Raw genomic sequence first — 23,290 nt, forward strand, 5'->3', positions numbered from 1 at the left:
CGCGGCTGTGGCCCCCTGCCCACCCCCGGGTCGTGGGATGGCCCCCGCAGGGTCGGACTCGGGGGTCTGGTCTGGGGAGGGGCTCGCGCCGGGCTCCCCGCATCCCCGCCCGGCGCCTTCTCGCCTCGCTCGGGGGCCCGCGCCTCCCGCTCCCCCCCCCCGCGCAGAGAGGGCGGGTGGGCGGAGCCGGAGATGCAAACGCGGCGCAGCGCGGGGGGCGCGCGGCATCCCGAAGGGAGCAGCCAGGCGCCGTCCCGTCCGGTCCGTCCCGTCCGTCCCGTCCCGTCCCGTCCCGCCGCCGCGCGGGGCCCCCGCCTAGCCGCCCCCGGCCCGGCCGGCAGGAAGGCGTCCGCGCGCCCCCCGCGCGGGGCAAGGCTGCGCCGCGCGCCCCCGGCTGTGGGGTCCCCTCCCGCGGCGCCCCGGCCGAGCCATGCAAATCTCCATCGCCTGCACCGAGCAGAACCTGCGGAGCCGCAGCAGCGATGACCGCCTGTGCGGGGGCGGCGGGCGGGCGGCGGGGGCGCCCGGCCAGGGCAACGGCGCCCTCCCGCCGCTGGGCAAGGGGCCCCGGCTGGCGGGCGGCGGCCGGGCGGCCGGGCAGACCCTGGCGCACCCGCTCGCCTTCCTGCTGCGGGAATCCACCGGGCGCGCCACCGGCATGAACTACAGGTAAGGGGTGGGGGGCGGGGGGCGGGGGCGGGGGGCTGACTGCGGGCGGGTGGGGCCGGGGCACCACTCTCCGGGGATACTGGACTACAAATCCCACCGGCCGTACGGTGCGCGCCGGGCTGGCCGGCGGTGCTGAAGGTTGCGGTCCTGCGCTGTCGGAGGGCTGCTAAGGTGTGGGGCGGAGGGGGGGCTCCCGTTGCTGCTGGGCCGGAGGGAGGCAGCGATGGGTTGCGGGGGACCAACGGAGCGCGGGGGGGGGGGGACGGGTGCCCGGTTCCAGGCTATCGGATTTCTGGGACGCTTTCTCAGGTGTCCAAGGGGGTTGGAGAGAGACGTGGCTGGGGCTTTAAAGAGGATGGGGGAAAGGGGACACCCCCCACGTAAGGGAGGGGGTGCTGGAGGTGAAAGTGGTCCCTTTATTTTCTTGAAAAGGGGGGGAGGTTGATAGGGGTGGTGGCCAGGATTCTGGGGTTCTTCCTTCCCAGAATGCTGGGGAGCAGTTACAGTAGAAAAGGGGGCTGGGGGCTCCTGGAACCCTAAAACAGAAAGAAACAGACTCACAGTTGAGTCCTGGAGCCAGGCTGGGAGATCCCGCGGGAGCCAGTGTGGTGGTTTGGGAAGGGGAAAACATTTTCCAGTAGCCCCGAAGGGCTTGTGCAGCCCCCCAAAATGCAGCCCCCACCACTTTCTCCCATCCTTATGTTCCCGAGACCATTTTAACCTCCCTGCTTCATTTCTGGCATTTTAATTAAAGTTAGAGGGTTTTTTGTGATCCTCAAAGTTAATTGACTTGTTCCAGGAAAGGAGGGAACAAATGGGGCTGCTGCGGGGGGGGGGGGGCGCGGAAATGATCCAAGACTTTGGGGTTCCCCTGTAAAAAAAAAGGTGCTGGAAAACTGCCCATTTCCCTAAAGAGATGTGACTTTGACAGCTGTGACGAGCCAGTTGTAAAACCAACCTTCTCCAACCTGGTCAGATGTGAAAACCAGATGTGCTGGGTTTCAGCTCTCCAATGTCCTGGCTGGAAACTGAACAGATTGGCACAGCTGGAGGTAGAGGAGGGGGGGCGAAGGTGTCCAGATTTGCATTCTGCTCAGTTTAAGGCCCCAGTGGAAATGTTTCCCTTCACAGTTACCTGCCTGCCCCAAATAATATTAGAAGGAAGGCTGCATGGTGTAAAACTCCTGCCTTTCTGCTGAGTGTGCGCGCGTGTGTTTGCAAGAGGTGCAGATGGGGTGAGGAGAAAAGGCTTGGTATGCAGTGGGGGGGGGGGTGATGGCCGCCAGGGAGGCCAGGTGCCAGAGGAACAGAGACCCGCTGGGAATCAGGCCTGATGGGGCAGCCTGGCGGGCTGGCCGGCCGCCCAGCTTGGAGGTCCAATTCCCTTGGGGCCCCGAATCGGATTGCTGTCGGGGCTGGCCGGCCTCCAAACCACCTCACCAGTTCCACCATAATTGCTGCTCTGCATCTCTCCTGGGCTCAGCTTCCCCGGGAACTCGGCCAGGCAGCAGATGAAAAGCGGGCGATGACAAACTTTCTCAACAGGGGCAGCAGGAGGAACTGCTTAGGACGGTGCAGGGGGTCAGGGCCCGTGTCCAGCAGTGGGGCGGGTGAAGGTCACGGAGCCAGGCAGCCATGGCGTCCTGCGAGTTTTGCATTTTGCAAAATGCAAATGTATATTAACGGATGTTGAAAAATGCAGGGATGAATATACTGCAGACTCCCGTCTCATTTCTTGTAAAGATGTAATGAAAAAAACATGGTTTAATATTTGTGACGTATGGCCCACATTTATATCTCCAGCAGTTATCTGTGTATGATTGTTTTTTCTTTTAAGAGGGCGAATAGGAAATATAAAGGATTTGAGCAGGATGTCGCTAAAAGGCAGAATTGAAAAAAGCTCCCCGCATGAAATCAATGTGGCTCATGGCCTGCCCCCTCCCCAGCATTTAGAAGCTCCTCAGAAGCAGGAGTGACTCCGTTTTAAAGTGCTAGGCGCAAACCAGCATCTATTTTTATCTTTGTTATTGCTCAGAATAGTGGCTCCCCAAGAAAACTGTAAGAGTCACCCTGGGCATTAAACAGCTCAAGGGAGGAACAGGACCCAAAAGGAGCAGCCACGTCCTTTTGGGGTGTGCCAGAAACGTGGGGAGAATGTCCAAGGACGAATTCAGAAGTTCTGGGCGCCCATGAATTCCTGGCTCGCTCATCTACAAAGTACCAAATGAATGAGGATGCAGCTGTTCCCCCGGAGTGTGTCTGTACTGGACTTCTCCAAGGTGCGCTCTCTAAAGATGTTGGACTACATCTCCCAGCATGCTGGGCAGCAGAGAACAACATTGCATACTGTATGGAGGGCAGCACACTCTACTTAAAAGAAAGCTGACATGAAACACAATTGTTGTGTTGGTGGAAAAAAGCTTGTGGAGGAGAACAGAGACCCTGTAAGGGTAGGTGAGAATGACCTTGGGAGACAGGAGGAAGAGCCACAGACTAGGCAACAGTCAGATAAGAGGCGGCTGAGCCCTCAGACGCAATGGGAGTGTGGGAAGCACCTCAGAAGGGACCCTCCCTAGTTTCTTGGAGTGTGAAGGCAAGGGGGAGGTTCTTTCAGTCTTACAAGAGCCTACTAAGGTAACCTTGCCCTAAAGTAGAATTAGTCCATCTGGTCGTGCTTCCTGTCTGGACTACCTCACAAGGTTGACATCAATCTTGCGAGTCTGAAAGTACACCTCTCGCACTCTTGCCTTTACAGCCCAAGAAACTAGGGAGGTCTCATTTGAGACATTTCCCACACCCCCATTCCTGCTGTGGGCTCACTGGCTCTTCTCCAACCCTTCTCCTGGCTGTGGCTCTTCCCCTGTCTCCCAAGGTCATTCCCACCGACCATTACAGACCCCTCCCCGGGTGCCAGAAGCTTAGCTCAAAGTCTGCCCCCTGTTTCACCTTCCCATTTCTTCCCACTGCAGGAACCTTGGGAAGTCTGGCCTTCGAGTCTCCTGCCTTGGCCTCGGTGAGTTCTAGAGGACGAGAAACAAGGGCTGGGCTTCAGTGGTGCAGAATACTTCTGATGGCTGGGAGGTTCTCTCAGTTTTGGGAAACCCTCTTTAGATATGCTTGGAGCTTCGTCCTTCACCAGCCAACCTCCAAGCCCATCACAGATCTGTGTAAGAGTCTGTTCCCGGACTGATCGAGGTTCCGGAGACCATTAGGTAAACAGCTAAAGACTGCAAGCTTCCCGATTATCAGTGAAAAGACTGGCTGGTTCCCCAGTTCACAGGATGACAGTTAGAAAGAGAATCAAGAAATCTCCATCCCAGGGTACTCTGGAGATATAGCGGTTTTAGAAAGGAACAAGTCCATTTTCTAGAATTCTTGTCCCTTTCTTCTCAATAAATCCTGCTGGAGAGACTCTGGGGCAGTGTTTCTCAGCCTTGGCAAGTTTAAGATGGGGGAATCGTGCTTGGAAATAATCACTTTTGGTTCTAGGTGTCTTAAGAGCAGCTTAGCAGATCCCTAGACAGGGAGCAGGAGGGTGCAGCCTGACTGAGCCCCATCTCAAAAGTCTGTCTTCTCTTGCAGGTACGTGGGTGACGTTTGGGTCCCAGATCTCAGACGAGGTAAGTCTCAAACTTTGCCCATTGCATGACTGTAGAGGAAAAAGGGAATGGCCTTGAAGAGGGGAGGAAGAACTGCCACCAAGACAATGGTCCGATAAGAGGGGCTTGAGCCCAGGCCAAGGAAGTTACATGAGAAAACATCTCTGACAAGCCCCCCCCCTAGTTCAGACAGAGATAAAGGGAGGGAGGGGGAAGTGCATTCAGCCTTGCAAGATTCTGCTACTATAGCTATTACAATAAAAGTAGTCCTGATCTATGTGGCACTGGTTTCTTAGTTTGGCCTACCTTGTTGGGCTCTTGCAACAGTGAGGACGCTCCGCTTTTACGCCTTTAGTTGCACTTTTACAATCAGGATTTTACAATCTTGATTTGGCAAATGCCACCCTTGATGTGCTCTGCAAAGGAGGAGAAGAAAAGCTTCTGTAGACTACATACATCCAGCTTCTTCAGTCTGTCTTCTGAGGACTTGGTCCTCTCCTGCCCTTCTCTGAATCTCTTCCAGTTTCTCTGAATCCTTCCTAAAATGTGGCGCCCAGAACTGGACACAACATTGGACTAAATCAGTGTTTTTCAAAGTTGGCCACTTTAAGACGTGGGGACTTCTGGGAGTTGAAGTCCACACGTCTTAAAGTGCCCAACTTTGAACAACGCTGGACTAGACTGACCTCAGCCTCCTCTCATATTCTGAAAGTTTAAAAGACCCCCCACCCCACCCAGCACAACTGGAGCTGGCAGAAAAAGATGCTGCTGAGAAAACAGCTGTCTCTGAAAGGCAAGACAGAGATCAAGGTTACTAACTCTTCTTTTTTCTGCTTCTGAACAGGGAAAGCGTTAAGCAGCTGGTGGCAGACTTTTCTATCTCTGTGCAAGAGCAGCTTCTCCTGAGGGCACAGTCGGGGAGAGGAGGTGAAGCCGCTCAGATTAAAAGAGCCCCTTCCCCTTTTCCAAAAGCCCCTTTCTCTTTCTGCTTGCAGATGGCCGAGAACGTGCTCACGATCGCTTACGAAAACGGGGTCAACCTCTTTGACACGGCTGAAGTCTACGCTTCTGGCAAGTAGGTCACCCTTGGCTTCCTTGCGGGAAAGTGGGGGGGGGGACCCAGAGCACATGCAGACCAAGCCCTCCGTCTCCTGGACCTGGATGGAATTCAACAGGCAGAGATTTTCTCCCCTTGGCACCGGAGCTGGGGAAAGTGGATGCTTTTATGGCCTCTCCGCCAAGGTGGCAGCTGTGGGCAGTAACCCTGGGCCTTCTGGCTGAATGGCTTTGGGGCTGGGCAAGAGAAGGAGGCTGTCAAGACAGGGAGGGGAAAGAAATCTGGCTCTGATGCAGTAGGAATTGAATTGTCTGGGTGAGATTCCCTTAGCTCTAGCTGGCTCTGCCAAAGGGGACCTCGATCACGGCCCCACAAGGCATTCTGGCCCCCCAACCCCTAAGCCAACCCCAATTCTCCTTCTGTGCCTGGCCTCCCAACTTTCAACTCCCCATAGCAATTTCCAGAAACAAAGGAGACCTACTAAATACCCCCTCCCATTTCACAGGCTCTCCAACTCTGTGGCCACTTCGCACGGAGAAAAAAAAGTGCTTTTTCTATGCTCAGAAGCCCTCTTCTCCTTGACAGCTCTGTTCTGGGCGAGGTGGCTTAGCACTGCTTGCTGAGTCCTGATTTCCTTGCCTGTCCCTTCGGAAGCAAAGTGCCGGCTTGGGGCTTTTCTCCCTGAACGTGGCCAATTTCAAACTCAGCGACATGATTCTGTCACTCTGGATTTGGGGATCGGCTGAGTCCAAACAAAGGCTGTGTGTGTGTGTGTGTGTGTGAGAGAGAGAGAGAGAGAGAGAGAAATCTGTCAAAGCGTGATGGCACATCGTTCAGAGGACAAGAGAGCAAACTTGGAAGGGGTGATTCAGGGGGAGCTGAACTGCAACCGTGACAGAACAGGCAGGACCTTTGTACAAACGATAGCCCATGGGGCACACACTCGTGCACTCACACGCACCAACACACAAATGGGCATTGGTGAACTGGACGGGTTGTGTGACTGCCATTCTCAGCTCCTCGACAATGGTTGTATGGTGTAGGAGGAGAGGTAGTGTTAGTCTACGGTAGCAAAAAAATCAGGAGTCTGTTAGCACCTTTTCCGACGCACCAATTTTATTCAAAGGCAGAAGCTTTCGTGAGCTGCAGACGCTCACGAAAGCTTCTGCCTTTGAATAAAATTGGTGCGTCGGAAAAGGTCTTACCAGACCCCTCCTGACTAAGGGAGGGACATACAGTATGCCTTTTTTCACCAAACTGGAAATACCCAATGATTTCCCGACACAGCCGCTGAACAAGAACTGCATTAGTCCCTCGCCACAAAAGCAACCCAGCCTCTTGCAGTACATCGTGGCCTCGAAGCTCGTTTCTTAAAAGCATGAAAGGTTCGCTTCGCTCAGCAAAAACGGGAGAAAGGGGGGAGGAAAGGGGCAGGAGAACGTCAGCGCTGGGGCTGTCGAGAAAGATGAAATGCCTGGATCTATCCATGCCGAGCGCAGATGGGCAAAAGATGCGTTGGACCCAGGGCGGCCGATTTCCCTCTTCCTGCCAAGGCCAAGCTGCTGCATCTGGGCTGCAGAATCGGGTCAGCCTCTACGTGGCAGTGCAAGGATAGAGCAAAGCCTCGTTCAGGGTGGGTTTGACCTGCCAGCTCTCATTGGAATCCAGAACCGTGCAAACTGCAGATGTTTCTTCTGGTCTAGCGGCTTCGCACGGCTGTCTTCCTTGGGGTGGAAAGCGGTGGAACGAGGCCCCAGAGGGCTGCAAAGGCCAATCTTGGTCAGGATAAAGTTGAAAAAGCAGCGTACGATGCCGAGGGCAGCCCACTGGCGTCTCCATCCCACCCCCCCACCTCAGCTTTTGGTCCTTAATGCAAGAGGAGAAAGCTGGTGGCTGGTGCGGGTCTTCCGACGGCCACACGGCCCGGAAGACCCACCCCAGCCATCATATGCCGGCCGTGAAAGCCTTCGACAGTACACAGGAGAAAGTTGGGTTGTTTTGCACCACCAGTCCGGCTAACTCTCTTTCAGCTGCGGAGTTTATCACACCTGATGCATTCCTGGCCTCCAAACTTGGCCCACCGGCCAGGACCAACGGTCAGAGTCGGGGAGCACCTTTTCTGACTGACGGATTGTATGGCCAGGCAGACGCTTTTGCGAGCTGCGGCTCCCTTCAGGCGATGCATGGAACGGCTAGCCTGATCGGGCGGAGATGGCTTGGTTTTGCTGATGCAGGCTGCGGGCGAGGAAGGTTGCGTGTCCCTTAACAATTTAGTGGTTGTAATGTGCTAACTCTTCTCCTCCCTTCCCTCCACCCCAGTTTAAATCCTACATCAATCTAAGCCAGTGTTTTTCAACCCTGGCCACTTTAAGATGGGTGGACTTCAACTCCCAGAATTCCCCAGGGAAGTCCACCCATCTTAAAGTGGCCAGGGTTGAAAAACCCTCTGTGCATCAGATGAAAGCTTCATCTTTTAATAAAATTTGTTAGTTGGACGGGCTATTTTTTTTTTTTGCCACCAGAGACTAACCCAGCTCTCCTGCTACCAGTTGCAACAGACCTGAGTTGCCCCTGGTCAATCAGTCCTAATGGCCTCATTTCTTCAACAAACCTACCTCCCTTCCTCCCTCCTCCTTCCTCTCTCTTTCTCTCTTTCTCTTCTTTTCTCCAGAGCAGAAAAAACTTTGGGGAACATCTTGAAGAGCAAAGGTTGGAGGTAAGGCAGCCCCTTGGTCTCTGCGCGCAGACGGGACTGATGATGCTGACGGCTTTTAACCTTATTCTTAAGGGCAGAGGGTGAAAGTGGGGGGGGGGGCTGTGAGGTCATCAGTGGGGCGGAGCCACAGCATCTGTATTGCTTGCTAATTGAGGGGGTACCGGAGAGAAACGGCTCCTTCACTTTTCCTAGCCTCAGTGAGAGTTTGCGCACTTAGCGAGACGACGAGAAATCGCATGTCTCTCGCTTTATGGCTTGGGGGGCCGCTGTGTGCTCACGTTTCCTCTTTCCTCTGACTTTTTTGCAGGCGTTCCAGCTACGTCGTCACCACAAAAATTTACTGGGGAGGCCAGTAAGTGCTCCAAGCGAGGCTTGGGAAGAAATGGGGGGGTGCACGGTGCAGTGGGAAGGAGGGGAGGCCCCCCATACCGGAGACACGTTCATCTGCAGAAAAACTGGGCAGCCGCAGACTTTTTCTCTTCAGTGCAGCCTTTCCAAAGGCAGTGGGTGGCCTCTGATGGCGTGGGGCTACAACTCCCATCATCCCCAACAGCACAGTGGGGGCGGTGGGGAGGAAAATGCCCTCTGCCCGTGAATAAGGGCACGTGTCTTTTCTTGTGACGCTGCGTATTGCGAGGCCCGGCCCTGGGGTCTTTGACTTCGAAATTCCCGCCGTCTCCAGGTTCCTCGAGCGCAAATTCCCGCTGCTCCAAAGCGTGGGCTTTCCTTGCGGGGATGGAGAGATGCAGAAGAGCAGAAATGATCGGTCATCCTTCTTGGGACGGCTGCATAAGTTAAAGATGGGTGGCCAAGCAAGGTAGCCACAGCCACCGATCTAAGGCTGCTTAAAAGCCTTTTAGGAGAACAGGTTCCCTCGACCGCTCTGAGCTCCATTTCAGTTCTTCTATTTGTTTTACATTATTAACTGTTTAGCACGCGGATGGCACAGGGGCCGTGCAAGTGGACTAAATAGAACTTCCCTAGTTAGGCGCAGTCTACCTTTGAGTGCTGGGGACAAAGACTCTTGCCCTCCTGCTTGTGGACTCCTCCCTGGGGCATCGGGTCGGCCCCTGCGGAAAATGGGCTGACCCCCTCCTGCAGTTTTCTTCTCGGCTCCCTGTTTGTGGATCCCCCAAATCTACCTGGCGTTAGTGGAGCTGGGGTGCGGATCACTCACCCTCTGTTTTTCTCTTGAAAGGGCTGAGACCGAAAGGGGCTTATCCCGGAAGCACATCATTGAGGGTAAGGGGGGAAAGGGCTTGGGGGGCTGAAGGCAGGACCGGTTTTGTGTTGGGCAGGTCAAACTTCGTGGGGCTGGGGAGCGACCCCTGGATGGGAGCCGAGTCTCAAGGGAGAGGGGAGGGGGCCAGTTCCTGGAAAGGAAACCATCTTTGGGGTTAAGCTTTCGGTAGGAGATGCAAGGGGGGGATGGAGGGAAGGACGGACGGATGGACGGATGGATTACAAGCCCCACTTCCCCAGCGGATTGCCCCAACTCCCATCCTCCCCAGCCTAGAGGCTGCTGAGCATCCCTGCCCCTCCAGCTTTGGGGCTTCTTATTCCAACCGTCTCCCCCCTCCATTTTTCAGGGTTAAAAGGGTCCCTGCAGAGACTCCAACTGGGATACGTCGACATCGTCTTTGCTAACCGGATGGACGCTAACAGCCCCATGGAAGGTGAGTGGGCTCTTCTCTTCCGGTCTTCCCCCCCGGCAAACTTTAGGGGGTTCAGGATAAAGGGACCCCCAATTTCCCAACATCGTTTTGAGGAAGGGCCGTCTCCCGTGTCCACCTGGAACAAAATGCCTTTTTACCGCTTCCCGCATTCGGCACACAAGAATTCCAGCATAATTTTTTTCCCATTTAACGATTGTCCCTCCAGGAAAACAACAACACGCAAACACACCCCGTCTGTTCTCACCAATACAGCACGCTTCAGGTCTTCAGCGGAGGCAGAGCTGAAGAAATATTACAGAGACACATTTCGGGGGCCTGCAGGGTGTGGTCGAAAAAGTCAAGACGGTGGCCCCAGCAGTGCAGTCAAAGCCATGGTGTGGCTGCCTTCTTGATGTGTTTGACCGCACTTCGCAGATGTCCCCGCCTCTGTCCTCACCATGCTGTTCTCTTTAGAGAGAAACATTATGCAGAGTGCAGAAAAGAAGTAAGAAATAGGAAGACAAAGGGATTAAAGTTGGAACGGAAGAAGGAGGAGAATGAGAAACAGGCTAAATCTAGCGGATGCCAACCCCCTTGGTTAGACTTTTCCGCCTTTCGGTCTTTGCCAACCATCCTGGCTGCCCCCGTGCCCATGCACTGATTGAGACCTCGCTTTTTGTCCTCACATTTCTCACCTCTCCCATTTTTGAGGATTTTATGCTCTCTGTCGCGTCTCTATTTGCTCTTGGGCCCTTCCCTTTGTCTAGGACAGTGTTTCTCAACCTTGGCCACTTTAAGATGGGTGGACTTCACCTCCCAGAATTCCCCAGCCAGCCATGCTGGCTGGGGAATTCTGGGAGTTGAAGTCCACCCATCTTAAAGTGGCCAAATGGCTGCCTTCCAGTCTTCAGAGGCAGCCTTTACACACTCAGCAGGCACGTTCCCAGCGAAGGCCCCGTCACGCTCACAACCACCCATCTACAAATTCCTTAGTTCATGCTCACAACAACCTGGAGGACCCCAATTCGTATTTTCTGATGTGCATTTGAGCCCTGAAATTCCACTTTCTCTCCCCTGCATGTTTTCATCAACTCTGCTTCCCAAAACCGGACTAACTTCTTTCCGCTCTATTGCATCCTTCCCCTTTTTCTCCAGTGCCTCATTTTCTTCTTCTTTTTGTTTTTTCATTTCGCCCGTTAGTTTATGCTCTTTACCATTTCCTTCTCTTACACTCAAGCTGCAATCTTCCAGACGCGTCGGGCATTGCCAGGTGGGAACATGGATAGTGAGTTTGGCCACTCATCCTGGCTTTGATTAGCTACGTGCCACATTCCCTGCAAATGGAAAGGACGGTCCTGGATACGCATCCATAGACTGGAAATTGGGCCCTTTTGGGGCCCAGCTTCCTCCAGCAAAGCCCAGTTTTGCCCCAAGGATGCCCACCTATTCCGCGCAAGCTAGGCTCCCCAATCTAGCAACTGCCTTGCACACCAACGACAGTAGGAGGAATTTCTACTATCCTGACTCCCACTCAGGACTTGGAGAAGACATTCGGGTCATGATCATGCCACGTAGGTGACAGTATCTAGCCAGCTTGGAGCTCTGAAGCTAAACCAAGACAGCACTGGTTACGACTTTAGGGAAAGACCCCCCCCCCCAGGAATATCCCAGGGCTGGAAGCTTGAAAAACTCCTGGGAAGAGGGCAGGGGGAATCACAGGTACTGTGTTTTGCTCTTCCCGGCGGGATCTTCCTTTTGCCTCCCTGCCGAAGTGATCCTTCGAGGACGGCCACGGTTCACCCCATATTTTTTCAGGCGGGGTGAGCGAGGGGCCAAGGCCGAGAAGGGTGGGAGCTGCCCCAGGGGCCTGTGTGAACCCCCCCCCTCCAGTCTTGGTGTCCAGTCAACCAGGGCGTTCCTGCAAACTCCAGCCTGGTCTATTGATTCTCTCCTTCTGCAGAGGGTGACGTGAACTTCCGAGTGTTCTTGCTGGAAGGTACTAAAGATTGCCTCCTTGCAAAACCCCCTCCCCAATTTCCTGCTCCCCCTCCTGTCCCTTGGGCCCCGTACCTCTCAAGCCTTTAGAAACGGAGGCCGAGTGAAAAACAGCCACATGGTTAGGACATTTGGGATTTTGCACTGGGGTCTTTCCCATTGGGAGCACATGGGCACTGCCCACTTGCCAGGCGGCAACCCATCTCTTCTGTTTAAATCAGTGTTTCTCAACCTCAGCAACTTTAAGACAGGTGGACTTCAATTCCCAGAATTCCCCAGCGGGGAATTCTGGGAGTTGAAGTCCACCCGTCTTAAAGTTGCTGAGGTTGAGAAACACTGGTACAGATAGAGTGGGTTGTGCATCTAAATTGTCCTTCCTTCCTGTGTCTCAGGGAAGTGGAACTTTTAAATTTGCACGAGCTTCAAAGTTTGCATTTCCCAAGGCACTGAGAGGGAATGGTGGGCTTGGGGAGAATGGCTTCACCTGTGGAACGTCTCCAGTTTGGTCCTCGTGGCATCTTGGGTTAGGAGACCCCAGGGCCTGGGAAAGGCCTCTCCCACCGCTGGTCAGGAGGGGTCTTGTGGGGTGCCGAACCCAAAAGCCCCCGAAAAGTGGCCACTGAGTGGGGATTTTCCACACGACAGAAGAGGAAGACGTTTTAAGTTGATGGCAGAGGTGTATTAAATTTGATCAATCAAATTTAAGTGAATTAGATTTACTTAAATTTAGATTCACTTCATTTAAAATTAAATCCCGATTGCCTTCATGGCCTTGAGGGGGAAAAAAACTTGCGCCCCCGTTTCAATTTTTTTTTTTTTAATTTATTTGTCTAGCGCCTGAACTCGTGCCGACCCTAGGCAGCCGGAAGGAAGAAGGACCCTCATACTGCCAGTAGGGCTATCTGCAGGGTGTGGTCAAAAAAGTCAAGATGGTGGCTGTGGCAGCGTGATCAAAACTCTGCCTGTTTTACGGGTGTCTCTGTTTTGACCGCCCCTTGCAGACACCCCTGATGGCCAAGATCGTGGGGTGGAAGCGGGTTGAGATCTCTTTGGAGTCCCGGGAATGTTTCTCCCCGGTGGTGGTCAAGACAAGATGGCACGAATCAGGTTTGTAAATGGAACAGGGAGCGCATGGGGATCGTAGTAGAAAGGCTGCTTAGGAATCTGCACGAGGGCTTGAGAGGTATGTCCTGCCTTTTCCTCTCCCCTTGAACCCAGGACTTCCCTTTGCCACCTATAGTAGCCTCCTGACTGTAGCCAGTCCTAGTCTATAACCCCTGAACCCAGTGTTTCTCAAACGCGGGCACTTTAAGACATGTGGACTTCAACTCCCAGAATTCCCCAGCCAGCATGGCTGGCTGGGGAATCTGGGAGTTGAAGTCCACATGTCTTAAAGTGCCCGCGTTTGAAGAACACTGCTGTAACCCTCTGCATGTCTTCCCAGAAGTAAACCCTACTGATTTCAGTGGGGCTTACTCCCACCTTAGTGGTCTAGGTTGGTGCTCTCGGACCTGCACAGTGTAGTATTGTAACCCCGCTGTACTTCTGTGTAGGAAGCAAACGTGTGTAGTGTCTACTTGCAAGTTTTGTGGCCCACTGTATAAAGCTGGGTATGGGTTGTGCTACCAACTGAGTGAAAGACTCCAGGCCTGCTGCTCTTATCACGTCCGCCGCAACTTGAGACGTCCAGAAATCCTGACCAGAAAACTTTATTCAGTCTGGAGAGAGGCCTTATTGTCGTCTAGGGCCTGAGATCGAGCTGCGATGAAAGGGAGAGGCGCAGAGGCCATGGAAAGAGTTGGCAACTCTACTGGAGGCCAGGGTCTTTCATCTGAGTGTGCATCAACGCAAACCTTTTGGCACCTGGGTGTTTTTTAAAGTTGTGTTCACCCACCCACAGAACACATTTTGCATTTTGGGGAAGGAGAGAAAAGGCAAACCAGTCTGAATGTTCCTGTCTTCGGAAGAACTTTTGTAAGGCTTTCTTTGCAACATATTTCACCCCTCGCTCTCCGCTTCCTTGATTTTCATTAACAAGAAAGGAATAAAAAGCGGTGCTTAAGACTTCCTTTATGCCAGTGTTGTCCAAACTTGGCCACTTTAAGATGAGTGGACTTCAACTCCCAGAATTCCCCAGCCAGCCATGCTGGCTGGGGAATTCTGGGAGTTGAAGTCCACTCATCTTAAAGTGGCCAAGTTTGGACAACACTGCTTTATGCAAAGGGATGAAAAAGCTTAGCCCGTCTTCAGTTAGGTGATTCCAAATTGAAAATATAATGTGGCAATGAAGAATTATTGATGGGCTAGTTTCATACATTGGATTCTTCTTTTCTTTTCAACTGTGGTTCACTGAATCAACCACAATGCTTGGGTTCTCAGAACATGCTACAAACAAAACAAGCCATGTTTGGTTTGGGCATGGACTCCCTGTCTGTGAGGACCTTCTACCGCTGATCTAGGTACAAACTTGGACAAGGGATCCAATTTCCCAGAAAGGGTGTGGGTTTGCCACAAGGCAGAGGTGTCCACAAAGGAGATCAAAAGAGTGAAGGTGGAAGGTCAGACTACGCAGTTGCGATTGCCATCTTGACTTTTTGACACCCCTCCCTCCTTCTCTCAGAGGTCCCCGCCGAATGGCCACCTTCCAAACTCCCTACATATAACATTTATATTCAGGCTGTAGATTTTGGACGGATCACTTAAATAAGTGTTTTTCAAACCTGGCAACTTTAAGATTGCTGGGAGTTGAAGTCCACACATTTTAAAATGGCCAAGTTTGAAAAACACTGCCTTAAATCAGTGTTTTCCAACATGGGCAACTTCTGGATGGGGGAACTTCAATTCCCAGGATGCTCAGCATGCTGGGGAATCCTGGGATTTGAAGTCTGCGTATCTGGAAGTTACCCATGTTGGGGAACACTCTTAAATTGCTCTCTGTGCGTCAGGATATGATTCCCATCAGAGTTTGGAGCTGAAACGGAACAAAATGGACCGTCAAAGATGACGTTCCCCATCACGCTGTTTGCCTTTGCTTCCCTTCTCCGTCCCAACCTGTTTCTCTGACCATGTGAAAGGCTTCCAGTCTTTGAAATAGGAGGAAGAGGTGAAGGGAGAAGATCCTCTAGTGCTGGTCTCTCTACTTTGTTGTTCTCCCGGCCAGAGATTGTCCGAGCCATGACCTACGTGATCAACCAGGGGATGGCCATGTACTGGGGGACCTCTCGCTGGAGCGCCATGGAGATTATGGTAAATTCTGACTTTCTGGGGGCAGCAGAGGTTGGCTCAAAAGGGGTCCCTCTCTCTTCTCCAATTTCCTCTCGCTTCTCCTTCTTCCTTCTCTGGGACTAGGAAGCCTATTCTGTGGCACGACAGTTCAACCTCATTCCTCCCGTGTGCGAACAGGCAGAATATCATATGTTCCAGCGGGAAAAGGTGGAGACCCAGCTTCCAGAGCTGTATCACAAGATTGGTATGAAGAGGGAGAAAGGGGGGCTTGGGGGGCAGCGGAGGTGGGTTGCTGTGCAGGACTGGGGAGGGGGATCAAACGTGCGGCTGGAGAGCAGCTTGGACACCTAAGGAACGGCAGGTGGAGGAGGCAGCGAAACCCAGGAGGTGGGCTTTGCGTTGTTGGGTTTGGAAAGGTGAACGAGAGCAAGCCGTGGAACGGCCCAAATGGATCGCTGTTCTTCTGTCCCATTTCCCCCCCCCCCGAGGACCTTGTGCCTGCATGATAAGGCTCTTCCTTGCCCCCCTCCCCATCTAAACACTGCAACTGTGCTTTGACCTAGGCTGAGCACCGAAGGAGCCCAGCTGTGTGTCTTTCCGGGCTTTGCAATTGGCTTCCCCTTTCCTAAGAGGGTCTGGAGGGCCCCTTGCTCTGGGGACACAGCAGGCCTGAGGGAGGGGCCAAGCCTGCAGGGTGGGGTGTGGGTGATACCCGAAGACTCGGTGAGAGTCTCTCCTGACTACCTGCCCTGTTCACCTTCTTCAGGAGTAGGAGCCATAACTTGGTCTCCGCTGGCGTGTGGGCTTATCACAGGAAAATACGAGGAGCGAGTGCCCGAAAACTGCCGGGCTGCCATGAAGGTACGGTCCCAACCACTCCGGACTGCAGCTGCCCTCCTGCCAAAACGCAACGCAGTCCCTCCCAGTGGGGTTTTCCAATCTAGGCAGCTCCCAGCTCTGTGGACTTCAACTCCCAGGATCCCTTGCTGAGAATTCTGGAAAATCGTTGAAGGCTGACTTCTAGGTGTGGAGACCTCAGCTCCCAGAGTCCCCTGGCCAGCAAGGCCAAGGCTGAGAATTCTGGGAGTTGGTCCATACTTCTGGAATTCGCAACGGTTGGGCCCTACTGCCCATCCTCAACTGGTGCCCCCCAACTCTTGGGGTTCTGGGAGCTGCATGTCCTTCACACTTGGGAGGCACCACGTAGGGGAAGGCGGCATTGACGGGGCAAAATTCCCAGCAACATTTGCCTTCTTGGCCTTCTGCCTCCAAAGGTCCTTTTGGACTCTCTCTGTGTTTTTTCCAAGTTTGGACCCAGAAGTGAGGATAAAGTCTGGGGCTCAGTTAATCTCTCCTTCCCCCTACCCCAAATGTTGTCTTCAGCTGAGGCTGAATTGTATTTGAGTCTCACTACTTACCCATCAACTTGGTGGATCATTTTAATACTGGGAAGGGATCGTGGGAATGTTCTGTTCTAAACAGCTGCTCAGTGGCGTGGCTGAAAGTCATGGCCTCCTGGACCACGAGCCCCCCCCGTGACGTGTCTTTGCTCCCTGCTCCCCTTCCAGGGGTACCAATGGCTGAAGGAGAAGCTGCAGAGTGAAGACGGGAAGAAGCAGCAGAGCAAGGTGAAGGAGCTCCAGCCCATTGCCGAACGCCTGGGGTGCACTGTGGCACAGCTGGCCATTGGTGAGGACTCTGGAGGAGGGGGCTGTGTACCTCTGTGTGCATTTGTGTGTATTTGGGGGGCAAGACTCCAAGGCGGCCAGGTACCGTCCCTCCAGGGGACTCAGATAAGGCCTTCTCAAGGGGGCTCCCATCTAAGGGGAACGATGCACAGCGTCGTTTCAGATAAAAGCCCAAAGCGGGCATCGCTGGCCGGGCATTTTCAGGGTAACGGCTGCCCCCAGATGAAACCTCCTTCAAGCAAAGTGCTGAATCGGTTAATGTCTTTCGATACAGACACATGGTTTGAAGGGGTGTGCAACGGCACGCCGCCCTTGGATTATCTTGCACTGCCATTTTTATCACATCACTCGATACTTCTTTGGGAAGCAAAATGGAAAACACCGGAGCGGAATTGCACCTTTCTGCAGCTCCTTAAACCAAACGTCATTTTTCCGGGGATTGTGCAGGGCTGCATTCGTGGCCCAGCGTGCTTTGAGGACCTTTTTCCTTTGAAACCAAAGTGCTGCACAGCTCTGGTGTAGAATAGTAACAACAGTAATAATAACAAACGTAGGAGAAAGAAAGGGAGACCGATTATTCAAGTCAAAGGCAACAATGAAGGTTAACAGCCACTAGTTGGACATTATCAGTTGGAAATTGGAATGAGGTTTCTAACTGCTGGGTTGATGGTAACTGTGGGGCAGATCTGGTTAGTTGTTGGGATGGGAGACCACTAGGAAACGCCAGGGTGGTGGGCTAGATAGGAAAATGTAAAAAAATCCCCAAAGACATTAGTGGCAAGCTACTTCTGTGCTGTTGCTGAGCGTCACATGGCCATGTCATTTCCAGGAGTCGCCTAATGATTTTGGCTATTCTTGAAAAGCTAAGCAAGATTGGACTTGGGCATTTGGATAGGAGGCCACCAGGAAATGCCACGGTTCTAGTTTAGATTGGGAAATTGAAAAATGTATAAGAACGGTGGTACCCAAGAACATCCAAGACAAATGAAGGTAAACAGAACAGAGACATTTTGGTTTCTGATGCTTCAGCTGCGACCCTCTTGGGTTGGAAAAACAGTTTCTCTACAGTCCCTGGAGAACATTCACAGCAAGAAGTGACATACAGAAAAGTGGCTCTGAATGGACTGGAGATGAGAGGGAATTATCAGACACACACACCCACACACACACACACAGCACCTTTAGAGAGGAGGGGACACCATACTGGAAGATGCTGCTAAACCTGTTCCTTTCTGGCCTATTTTTGGGCCCTCTTTCTCAAAGCCTGGTGTCTCCGCTCTGAAGGGGTCAGTTCCGTGCTCCTGGGGGTCTCTAGTGCTGAACAGCTCATTGAGAACCTCGGATCCATCCAGGTGAGTCGGAGGAGGCCAGAGATCTGGTGATGAATCGCTCAGTGAGCGAGGGGGGTAGCATTTAACCCCGTAACGGCAGGGGCTGTTGGTGGGAGCAGTACGTCCCCACGCCACCCATGTACCAGCTCCACCTGAGTTTTTCCAACCATTCAAGTTTGTTTTAATGCAAACAGGTAAAAATGCCAGAAAATACCAGCCTCCAGCCATCTCTGGAGACCACCCAAGCCTTGCAGAAGTGCTTAGAGAATAATAAGGGTGGGGGGCCGCAATCTGGGGTTCTGCTGGGCTGGAGGCCCACCTGGCCACTTGTGACTGCACCCATGACATTTCAGAGGCCGGGATCCCTGCTCTAAGCCACCGAGGTGGCAGCTGTAACAATACAGATGTTATGTCGGGGGCCCCGGAGAGAGGACCGAGCCATGCCCCTGAGCTTCCTCCCTGTTCACACTGTCCTCCTTTTTCGTTTTACAGGTTCTAACCCAGCTGACCCCACAAGTCGTCCAGGAAATTGATGCGCTTCTGGGGAACAAGCCCAACGCCAAGAAGGAGTCCCGGGCGTAGGGACGCATTGGCGCCCGGGACTGGGCTCGCTTTTGTCCCATCAGACTGCCCCCTCTCCTGCTCCTCTGTGGATCCCGTCCCCCCCGCCTGCCTCCCACCAGCTGCTGCCTTGTACGGGGCGGGGTGGGCAAAGAGGAGTTGCTTTGCGCATGAACCAAATATCCGTATACTTCCATGGTGGGTGAAGGAGAAGGGTTTCATCCTGCCCCGTGGCAGCTGCTTAGTCTTGAGTTCAAACTATGGCATGAGCAATCAGCACTAGGGCTTGGCGGGGAGACCCACCGCTTCCCGCTTGGGCTCGAACCCGGGCCGCTTCGCCCTTTTCCATATCAGGAGGCCTGGCTTTCTCCAGAGGGGCAGGTAGATTGTTGGAAGGGGGGCGGCATAGAGAAATAAGCACAACCTTGGTATAAGAGAACCTTGATTTGTTTTGGTGTAAGATAACCTTGATTTAACTGCACCCCCCGTCCCTTGTGTGGAGTCACTCCACCCATTTCTCTTTGTTTCTCTGGACTGTTTTTCGGGGCTCAGGTTTCTCCCTCCCTTGGGGGTTGTGCCATGTGGCAAGCAACTTTCCCCAACCAGCTGCCTTTTTTTTGGACATGCTGGGGCGTCCTGGGGTTGTAGGAACAACACGTGTCCTAAAGGCATCAGTTGGGGGAGAGCAGCTCAAGGAACACCCCAGAACCATCACAATCGCAATACGGTCCAAAGTTCCCCAAGATGAACACCAGCACCATTGTCAGAAATCCCTAAGAGGCATTGCCAAAGGGTTAGGCTGGCCTAAATCAGGACATAAGTGGGAAAATCCCACACGTTGTGGAGGAAAAACAGATCCTTTGGGTTTCCAACCCATCACTCCTTAAGCCCCAATTTAATTCTTCCAGTTTGCATTTTCAGTTCTTTTGGCCTTCCTTGTTCTTACTTCCATTACTCACGAAAGTAATCTGTCCAGCAGAGCCTTGTGATTCCCCCTTTTCATTCTTAATTGTTCCTCCCTCCAAAAAAAATGGGGGGGGGGGAAGGGACTCACAGCAACACCTGCAAGGTTAAAAACCCAAGATTATGACTGACCTTGTGATCACAGCCTCAGCCCTTTTTTGTGTGCGTGTTGTGATGCACATAAAAAAGGGGTGACCCTTTGATCGTGTGATTGCAGCCACCATCTTGCCATTTTTGACCCCTCCCCTCAATTTCTCAAGAAGCAAATGTGTAGGTCAGCTTACCTGCCTGGATCACCTACCTAGGTCAGTTATACCACCCACTGGCTGCAGCCAATCTCAGAAGCTAAAGCAGGGTCCAACCTGGTTAGGACTGGGATGGGAAACCACCAGGAATCTCAGGGCTGGTGACTAGACTGGGAAGGGGGGAAAAAGTCTCAGAAGAAGAGGGCAAGTTGATTCTGGGCTGTTGCGAAGAAAACGGAGTCATCAAGAGCCAAGTGGGATGTCACCATCTTCTGTTTCAGATGTGTGACATTTTAGGAGTTGAAATCCACCCATCTTAAAGTTGCCAAGTTTGAAAAACACTGCTCTAGAACTTGTCCTGAAGAGTGATTTTTATTCCCTCTGCTAGCATTGGCAGGAAAACAAGATTTCCTCCAGGTCCCCTGTAGCAGTGACTGAGAGGGAGGAGAATTTCAGGTCTCTTCTGTTTCTCAGCTCCTCGGTCTCCCTCCCTCCCTCCTTCCATCCTTCCTTCTTATCTCTTTTCAAACCAAATCCAGTCTCTTCTTAGGGAATGAGCCATCTCTTTTAAAAGCAATAATAAAAGTGCCCCTCAGGGTCAAGGGTCACATGGGACAGTGGGGAGACGGGAAGGACAGCTACTGCGTTCCCACCCCAAGCTCTGCTCTGGGACGCCTGGTGCCCCCTTTTGCACTTCTCATCGCTTTGGATTCAATGCGCTTCCTGCGCCTTGCACTGGCTGTGAAATTTACTCTAGAGTAGCACCTCTGCCTCTTCCCTGATCTCTGTAGAGGGCAGCAACAGGGTGGGCGTCTGCTGGTCAGAACTGAGACAGTGGGCTTTCTCACCAAAAAGTGCCCCATCCCTTTGCATGCAGCTGACAAATTCTCCAAGAAGAAACCCAATTTCTGATCTTAGCATTTGCAACAGCTCTGCGTTGCCAGTTTGAAATGGCATGGTGCCGCTCAGTTAAATCCCACGTTGATTCCTGCATCTTAGCGGGTTTTCTGTCCTTTGCATGAGTCTGGACAGCTACATTGCAGCAGAAGCCATGAAGGAAGGTGATGTTGGGCAAGATTATTCAACTGGCAAAGTCCTGCAGAGAAACCTCCGTAGTCTTTTAAATCTGCATTCTAATTGTGGTGCAAAGCACTCTATCAAATCTGCTTATTTTCCAGATAAGACATACCGCACCTGTCGTGCAAACCACTTCTGTACATCTTTCTCGCACTCCGCATTGTGGTGGCAGGCCGCCATTAGCACAAATGGAACTCGTTTTCTGGAGCATTAGCTTTTTAAGAGTTAGAAAGACATCCAGCGGGGTCAGAGTAGCTAAGCGTGGAGCCACAGTAACTGAAAACTGTTCCAGTAGCATTTCTACCTATAAAACACAAAAGACCCTCACCTGAGAAAGGTGACAAGCTGCCAAATGGCTTTTTTAAAAGAATTTTTACTTAAAAAAAAACATTTTTAAAGAAGAGTCTAAAGTTCTTTAAACTTTTAAAGAATCTGATATAGATTTGTAAAAAAAAAAACCCTTCCTTCTGAAAGCTCAGGACAATACACTTTTTATTGTTTGAGGACACAGGAAATTTGGAGGGAATAAAACAGTGGATATATTCAGTTTTCAGGGGAAATAATTCACAAACGCATATAACAAAACGAAAGCACCCGTTAAACTCAAGCACTAATCAGCTCTGGCGAGAAGAACCTTAAGAACTCGGAGCCTGCGGCTTAGCAGACGTTTGTTCAGCTCAGGGATTGGAAAGAGAGGCACAGAGGGATGTGCAAAGCCTCTCTCAGCAGGGCTGCCTGGCTAAACGTTAACCTTGATAGGACCGAGCTTTGAGCGAGTGGAAAGCGTGAAAAGTCGGCCGCCCTTCCCTCCTCCTCTTCCCCCAAGCCTTTCGTTAGTGCACAGCCAAGCAGCCTTTTCCCATTCCAGCTCTGCCCCTCCCCAGCTGCTTCCGCAACCTGGCCCCTTCTACCTGTTCAGCTGTGCCCTGGGGTGACGGGCACTGCACTCCAGGGTGGGGTTAGGAATGGCTGTGCTGCTCCATCTGCAGAGACCACTTTGGGGGTAAGACATGCTTGATATCAATGGAATGGGCACATCTAGCTAATTCTAGGGTTTTTTTTTCTTCCTGATTGTGGCGGGGGGCGGGGGGAGTGGGGAAAATATTTGAACTGTTGAAATAAACACTAGATGATGAAACCAAATACAGCTGGCCTGCTTTGGCGTTATTCCTCTTTCTCACATCCCTTGTGAAGAGGCGGTTGGAGGTTGATTTAACCTGGTGCTGTTTTCAACTTCTCAGTATAAGTAAGATGCGAAGCTGCTTGAGCAAAGAAAAACTCCTGAACTGTCACTTCTTCCTGAGATTTCTGCTAAAGCGCTGTGGTGTTCTGGACACCTGACATTCTGAGTGCACCACCTTTCCTAAGCCCTGCATAGATAATAGAGGCATTCTTTGAAAATAAAAATGACGGGTAGCTGCAGGCTGGTGAATTTCTTGGAAGCACATCAAGTCTATCCAGAAAAAAGACTGAAGCCAAAGCAATTAGGAGCACTGTGATGAAGTTAGCTTGTCAAGTTGCCTTCTACCGTGCCAGCTTACCACTGCCTTTTCTGGAGGGCAGGTAGGTACACTTCTAAACTGCACTCACCCCAGGTGAATATTCTCTAGGCATCTATTAAGCTGACCCTTGCCCAGTGCTGAATAAACTGAATAAAAATTGTGCATGATGCTGAATTTTGGGCTGTCTGCTCTATGGAGATCTGGACCTACACCCAGTAACCCAGCCCTAATGGCACCTCTGAAGTTAGATTCCTGGAAGGGCTACTTGGCCATGTCGTAACAAGCACCTTCATGTTATGATGATTTCCTTGCAGGCGGGACAAGCAGGGCTGATCCACGTGCCAAATGTCCTCCAGGGGAACTGGCATTTCCTCTCAACTGTGCGATTGCATTATTCAAAAGGAAGTAACCACAAGCTTCTCTGTCACAAATTGAGAGGCTGAAAGTCAAGAGTTGGATTCCTTCAGCATAACAAGTTTTGCTATTGGTCCATTTGGACAATCTTGCAAGGCACGGTTTAAGCTGCTGCTGTTTCTTCACCAGAGCTTAGGGAGCAGGAGGCTGGCACAGACCGACGGTCCTGCAAGCAGGAGCCAGACATCGGCACGCTCTTGTTCCCCTTGTTGTAGAGACGAAGTGGCTCGCATAGGTGGCCAGTGGAAAGGAAAGCCGGCGTTGCATTTTGGGAAAGCCACACACTGTCCACCACAGCATGATGGAGAAAGCTGAGTCTCTTCTCAAGAGCAGCTCGTGCTGAGTAAAGCCCAGGAGTTGTATTCCAATGTCCTTGTTTGCTTCATCTGAGCGGGCCAAAGCAGCTGGCCAGATCCGAGCAGAGAAACACACGAAGAGGCACTGAGTTGATTGGGCTGTTGGAAGAAGGGAGAGGAAATGCCTGCAATTATCAGGTCAGAAGGAAAATAAATAGGGACCAGAAGTGTGCCAAACAAAACACAAAACCACAAGCTCTTATTACAGGCGAGGCGATTTTGTTTTTTATCAGACCA

General features: G+C 52.3%; 1 protein-coding gene across 1 annotated transcript; it reads left to right on the forward strand.

Moving 5' to 3' along the window:
• The first annotated feature begins 221 nt into the window (after positions 1-221).
• On the forward strand, positions 222-21,724 carry KCNAB3 (potassium voltage-gated channel subfamily A regulatory beta subunit 3). The gene is made up of 14 exons (XM_088142293.1): positions 222-669; positions 3,639-3,682; positions 4,252-4,289; positions 5,264-5,343; positions 7,997-8,041; positions 8,349-8,393; positions 9,240-9,283; positions 9,631-9,717; positions 14,852-14,937; positions 15,040-15,160; positions 15,683-15,777; positions 16,485-16,605; positions 17,868-17,956; positions 18,428-21,724. Exons 1-14 carry the CDS (start codon positions 431-433, stop codon positions 18,515-18,517), a joined length of 1,224 nt encoding a protein of 407 aa, XP_087998419.1. The 5' UTR covers positions 222-430; the 3' UTR covers positions 18,518-21,724.
• The last annotated feature ends 1,566 nt before the right edge of the window (positions 21,725-23,290 follow it).

This window comes from Python bivittatus, unplaced genomic scaffold, assembly GCF_059951505.1.
Source record: "Python bivittatus isolate LINGU-HERP-01145 unplaced genomic scaffold, Pbiv_v1 ctg000370_np1212, whole genome shotgun sequence".
Taxonomy (NCBI): Eukaryota; Metazoa; Chordata; class Lepidosauria; order Squamata; family Pythonidae; genus Python; species Python bivittatus.